This window comes from Pundamilia nyererei, unplaced genomic scaffold, assembly GCF_000239375.1.
Source record: "Pundamilia nyererei isolate P.nyererei 1_Seehausen unplaced genomic scaffold, PunNye1.0 scaffold00047, whole genome shotgun sequence".
NCBI classification, from domain to species: Eukaryota; Metazoa; Chordata; class Actinopteri; order Cichliformes; family Cichlidae; genus Pundamilia; species Pundamilia nyererei.
The window spans coordinates 1,226,088-1,232,555 of NW_005187448.1; the positions used below are offsets into that span (position 1 = coordinate 1,226,088).

General features: G+C 41.2%; 1 protein-coding gene across 1 annotated transcript in view; it reads left to right on the forward strand.

Annotated features, from left to right (window-relative positions):
- Positions 1–956: 956 nt before the first annotated feature.
- pkp1a (plakophilin 1a) overlaps positions 957–6,468 on the forward strand; it is a 12,606-nt gene continuing 7,094 nt past the window's right edge. Inside the window, exons 1-5 of the mRNA XM_013910709.1 lie at positions 957–1,364; positions 2,082–2,200; positions 5,314–5,487; positions 5,580–5,764; positions 5,914–6,043. Coding sequence (XP_013766163.1) covers positions 1,184–1,364; positions 2,082–2,200; positions 5,314–5,487; positions 5,580–5,764; positions 5,914–6,043 — 789 coding nt within the window. The 5' untranslated portion in view covers positions 957–1,183. The remainder of the gene's footprint in view (positions 1,365–2,081; positions 2,201–5,313; positions 5,488–5,579; positions 5,765–5,913; positions 6,044–6,468) is intronic.

The following is a 6,468-nucleotide window of genomic DNA, read 5'->3' on the forward strand; positions in this document are numbered from 1 at the left end:
AAATGTATGACAGCTGTAATATTTGCAATCCGTTTAATTTGAACTTCGAAACAGGAATATTTCATTTTTGCCTCCACCAAAGAGGTTATGTTTTCAGTACTGTTTGCATGCATGCACGTCAATCTCAAGTTTTAGTATGCTGATTCTGATTATTACTTTCTGATAAAACTTCATGGGGATGTCGTGTGAACCATCTGCTGAAATTTGGCTTATATCCTGGTCAGCTTGATTTATTGATCGAAAACTTACAAAAAGCCTTATAACTTAGAAACTGTGTGTGGTTTGGATTTTTAGCATACAAAGTACCATAAAGATATAAAATAATGGCACATTTGACCTCTGGTGTGTGTGTGTGTGTGTGTGTGTGTGTGTGTGTGTGTGTGTGTGAGTGAGTGTGTGTGTGAGTGTGATTGAGAGAGAGAAAACTACTTAATAAAAACTGTTTAAACCTGATAGTTGTTACTAAACATTTAAACGAATTATGCTACACAATGAAATTAAAAAATACTCAAAATGATGTCAAGTGTATTTATAAAGCCTTTACCAGGGCAACAAAATTCTGCACTTTTTATTATTGAACTAAAAACATGTTGAAGTACGTTTAAAAGCGACGTTGCTGTCTTGGAGGTTTGCTGTCATCAGACATGGAGAAAAATGAAAAACGTTTCCGGATGAAACACTAATGTTTTCGTGCTGGTGGAGACCGGCCGGACTCTCACGTCTCAGCCTGGTTCTAAGCATTTCTTTTTCCAACAGGGTTTATCATAGTTCCTTGACACGATGCAAGACAGACAACATTTCCTCGAGTGGCAGTTGCAGCGCTAAACAGGCTGAACATGCTCCTGTACGGTTGTTTGTTTGGTTTTTAATTCTCTATTTTCAATTTTAAGTAGAGCAACATTAGCGCCCCCCCCCCCGCACGTATACCGAGTACTGCGCAGTGGAACTCCTGCCTTTCTCGGCTCCTCCTTGCACACCACACCTTTCTGTGAACTCTCCCGGCCGGGCGCGGTTCCCAGGGTGGAGTTATACCGCCACTGCTCCGAGAACAACTACAACCAATCTGCATACTTAGCGCGGCCGTTCCAGCTGTCGGTGCACTTTTTCTTTTCCCTCCGGGCCTGCGCTTCTCTGGAAGCCCGTTCTGTCGATCCGTTCACAAGAGGGGCGCTGAGTTGGGAAGATGATGGCTCCGGAGCCGCTGCGATCAGCGACAACCATCGGGGTCGCGGAGGATACTTCGCTCGCGCTGCCCTCCGACAACAAGTTGCGGTCGGGACAGCAGCGCGTGCTGGACCAGGTCCACAGCATTAAGAGGAGCAAGTCCAAACACGGCAAGAGTGTCAGAGCTCCTTCTCCTACAAGTATGGAAAGAAGTTTCTACAACTATAATAAAACAAAAAAACAAAACCCAACGTGTCTGTGGGGCTCGTAAACTGAGCGTTGTGTTACCTGAGTAAGATGCGTCACACAACTTCCATTGAAGTAGCACCGCTTAACGGGCTCGACGTGCTTTTATTAATGTGCCACGTTATCCTTTCCTTTTTATTTCTTTCCTTATTTTTGTATAACTTCACAGGCGCATCTAAGTTGTAGGTTGAAAAGTAGGTGGTTCACATATGTTTCGAGGCTTTTTGGTATCAAAGTGACAGTTTTGTTTAAAAAAAGAAAAAAAGACCCGCTGGGTGACACTAGCAGGTTCCAGCAGGCGTGAGAAAGGCGTAACGACGATTGTTGACGTAAGAATTTCTTCTGAAACTGGGCTGTAGGAAGATTTTACCCTTTAACAAACACTCGATTGTAAATGGGGAGAAATCAAAGCTATCAGGTTGCCTTCTTCAGTGTGCAGCTGCTTTGTAATGTTTGAGTTACTTCTAGGATCTTAATTACCTTCAGTTGTTGTTTGCTGTTATCTAAAAGGACGTGTTCACCTGTAGCCTCCGTGTGACACTCAGTGTGTGTGTGTGCGTGGGGGGTTCAAGTTTCTGCTTTTTGTCATCATACATACATACATACATACATACAAATTATTATTATTTTGTAAGACTATGTGTGTCTCATATCTTTCTTTTTTTAAACAGGTCCACCTCTGCCGTCTTTCACAAAACAAACAGATTTCGCCTCGTTCAGATATTCTCCATCCAAAGCAAATGGCACCTTCCGCAGCAAATCCACTATGTCTGCTGGCACCACGAAGGAGGTAATTACAGCAGCGCACAAACCTTTCCCAGCAACAGACGAGGCACTTCACTGCTTATGCGCAACATGTTTATTTTTGCTCGTTATGTTCACACACAAACAAATTAATTTGGCTGCTTCCCTGTTAGCAAGGTGGCTGCCACAGCAGATGGATCTGCATATTTGATTGAGAGCTGATTTGATTTGATTTTTTTAAACCAGATGCTCTTCCTGTAAAACCTGTGTCTCTTTCACTAGAGATCTTTGCTTATCTTATCAGAGCCAATAAAATGACTAAATCTGCATCATGTTAAAGACACTGCTGAATTCTTGCTAAACTAAATGCCTTTTGGTTTCTTTAAACAGATATATGCAAGATTGTTTTTGGTCATCTTGTAATTCTCGACAAGAAAAGCAAAAAACAAAATAGATGCTTCCACAAATGTCTGCCCATTTCCAATGTGTGCGTTTACAAGTCGGGGTGTATTTGTGTGTGTGGCATTTCTGTGCCCCACCCTTCAAAATGAGGGGGTTTATGTTTTGAAACTCAACTGTGAGAAATTTAGGGTTGATGGAGCAATTGGATGCAATCTTAAATTCAAGGAGGATGCCTATTAGTCCATATGTTAGTGTTGACACCAAACGGGAAGGCACGCTCAGTCACTGGTGATTTACGACATTGTTTTAGGAAATGATGATACTGGCTGACGACTCTGTAGCTACACGGGTCTCCTGGTGTTCATGCCTGAGGTCATCTCAATCCATACAATGTTCTCTTGTACCGAAAACCCTGAAAAAAGTATGCACGTTTTCTGCTCGTTCGTTTTTCTTCTCACAAACCGGAGTGTATTTTTGCGCAGCACAGCGCTGGTGTGAATCTGTTGTTTTTGAATGTCGTTCTGTGAGTCTTGCCAGGAGCAGTCGGGGTGAAACAACTCATTTACAATACCGAACTATTTGAAATTCCATAGCTAAGTGTAATGCTCATCGTTCTTGGTGTGTGTGTGTGTGTGTGTGTGTGTGTGTGTGTGTTAATATTTGTTTGCTGCGTGTTGTCCTGATTTGATCTGACAGTGAGTTGAGGAATGCGGCGAGAGTGTGGTGATGTGCTCTTGCTGATGAAGACTCATAATCATCACATCATGAAACACTTATGTCGCAAGGTCGTTTCCAAATAATCCACAGAACAAAAATAACACAAAGTTACTTAGTGAAGAAATTGTATCCAGCAGTTGGAATACAACGTGTTGTCTAGTGCAGCATTTACAAGCACTGCTTGAATGAGACGGCTTACGAACACAACTATTTATGTCTTTATAAAAAGAAAACCCAGAAGAAAGTGTAACAAACTGAATTACTCAGTTTTTGTGTTTGTGCAGTTCTCACATTTTTATTAGCTGAATTTGTCATCTATGGATTACCATATTAGCACGAAACAGTCGTGCCCATTAAGTTGCAACCTTGCACGCAGTGGACAGACAGGCCACAAAGATATACCGTTAATGTCTTTGATGCAGATAACAACTTTTTTTCTGTATCTCGGGAGCCACCTCGGTCTCAGTTTGATGGGACTTGAACTGAGCTTTTACAGTTCTGTTGGTGGTTGTAGCCGCTTAGGAGCTCAATCTGGGGCGCAGGTTCGATGCCTGGCTGCTCCAGTTTTTAGTCTGCGTGGGGTTCAGTGTTGTTTGGCAGTATGGTGAACCCAAAGTTGCTCTCTGATGTGTTCATCGGAGTATGAAAGTGTGTAAGTTTTAGATAGGTGTAGAATAAAGTCCTTGTATGAACGGGTGAAGGAGGTGTGTTATATAAAGCGCTTTGCGAGTAGAAAAGTCCTACATAAGAAGCAGCCCATTTACCCTTTTTTTCCAATTTCTTTGCTGTTTTTTTCCAGATAAGTTGGCTAACCTGTTATAACTCTGCACCACTCGACTATAATAATACCTGTGCTGTTTGATACGGCTTCTTTCTGGCAACACCACATACAGTAAATCTGTGTTAATCCCAGGTATAATCTCTCCTCGTAACAGAAAACAATAAAGCCATTTTTTTTATTAGTCTAGTGCCAGAATAGAAGCATTGTACTGTTTGTCTCTGTATTCTGGACGTGCTGAGTTTGCATTTGTCCACATTGTCCTGTGTATGAAAGGTTCTCACTCAGGCTGCAGCTGCATGAAGGGAGCACTGTGAGAATAAACACACTATCTTCTCTTATCAAGTGTACTGTTGACATATCTTTCTTTCACCATGTTTTTTACTGCCTGCTATCATGGCTGACGTATGGATGGTAACTCAGCAACCAGTCCAGTTAGGAACAGGAACGAGCTAAAGACCAATAAGAAAACTCATGTGTGTACCCGGAGCGCCTGCTCCACCTGTAGCAGGTCCTCCTTCATAATAAACTCTGCGATTGAAAAGAGTGAGCTGAGGCTGTTTGGTTTTGTGGTCGCGTAAAGGCGAGGTTTTTCATTTCCTCCTTTCTGTATTTTTTTTCAAGCCAATAGCAAGCGAGCATTTAATTTGGTGGATGACTAATCAGTGAAGCATTAGTGAGACATGTTGGGTCCTTACTTTATGGGAAAGCTCGTCAAGTGTGTTTTACATGTGAACAAACGCACACACTTCATAGATTTAATTTATTATCCTTTTAATTTTGCACTCTTAAATGATGCACAATTATGAGATTAAGCTGGCAATTACATCAAGATCGTGAATACAGGTTTAGCAGGTGCTCAGTCTCACTTGTGCACACAAAGCTCCTCTGTTTGCTCCAATGTATCATCAGTCTTGGAACAGAAATGGCTTGGGTTAGTCTCAAATGACGGATATTTTGTTACATTAGCACGTACGGTCGTTTGCTTTATTCTACAGGTTTCCTGAGTGTAAACCGAGAAAAGGGAGGATAGGAAGTGGCACGCAGGCTTTGTGTCAGTTGAAATTTTCCTGTTTTGGGTTTCCGGGGATCTTTGAAAACTGTTCTTGTGGGAAACCAGGTTACTTACCTTACAGAGAAGCCTTGAAGTTAAGCTGTTGTGGAGTTTTGCAATGTGTCATTTGTATCTCTGTACTTTTGGAAAACCAACGATGCAAATGTTGCTTGGACAGTAAGTAAATCTCTCTCTTTTGACAATGCAGACGAGTCGTACTCTATCCACTAGAAATTCTGGAGGAAGATATATGAGTACCTCCGGTGTTTGGGAAGAGAATATCAGTGCCTCCACCTGGCCAAAGACTCCCAATGGGATAAAACCCAGTAAGAGTGACCCTGCCTTGGCTCCACCTTTTTCTCCTGCCACTGGACCTGGCATGGTGATCATTTTGTGTTTTACATTTTTTCTGTTCTGCGTAGTTCACATAGAAGTACCAACAAAATGTTCTAAACTATTTTTGTTGCTTTCTAGAGAATAAAAGGACAGATGGCACAGGGCCAAAGCACCTTTCAAACTCGAACAAACAGACACAGTGTTTCGTCAGTGACTAACGGTAATGCGATCACCAGCAGCCAGTCGCGCATAGTCCGGATGCCCTCCACCCAGTCTCAACATGAGGGCAAGATGGGTACCATCAAAATGGAGAGTAAATCAATGTAAGGTCACCTTTATTCTGGCATTAAAATGTAGCTTATTATATATTTTAAAACTTGAAATTAAATCCAGACTGTTTACTAAACTCAGAAGAGCGTATTTCTTTTCTAATTTCCTACCCTTGCCTACATTCCTGTGTGTGTTTCTCCAGGATGAACAATCCAGACCTGACCCTAAAGGAGGCTGTAGAGTTTTTGGGTAGCAGTGAGGAAAGTTACCAGCAGTGGGGAGCAACTTTCATCCAACACACCACCTACACCGACGAGTCTGCCAAATCAGAGGTCCGAGCAGGCACACAGAAGATTACTGTACATGCTTATTGTGAAGAGAAACACGCACTCTGTATAGTACAGAGTTATTATAGTTTTGTATTTTTAATTATTTAATTAATTAAATTAAAAAAGTAATTTATTTAATTATTTTAATTTCTAATTAACTATTATTTTTATTATATCTTGACTTTCTGTTTTTAATTCAGTTTAGTTTTAGTTGGTTTTGAGAGTAATGAGGCTTCAGTTTTTATTGGTTTGCATCATCAGGCCAGAAGTTATTAGAGAGAACATCCTGGTACTTTATTTACTTAAAAAAATATGATCCTCTCATGTTCCCATACGCAAAGCTATGGAAGCCCGTTTCCGCCACAAAAAAAAAAAAAAGGATCCATAACTCAAAATTTCGAGTTATTTTCTCGAAATTTCGACATATT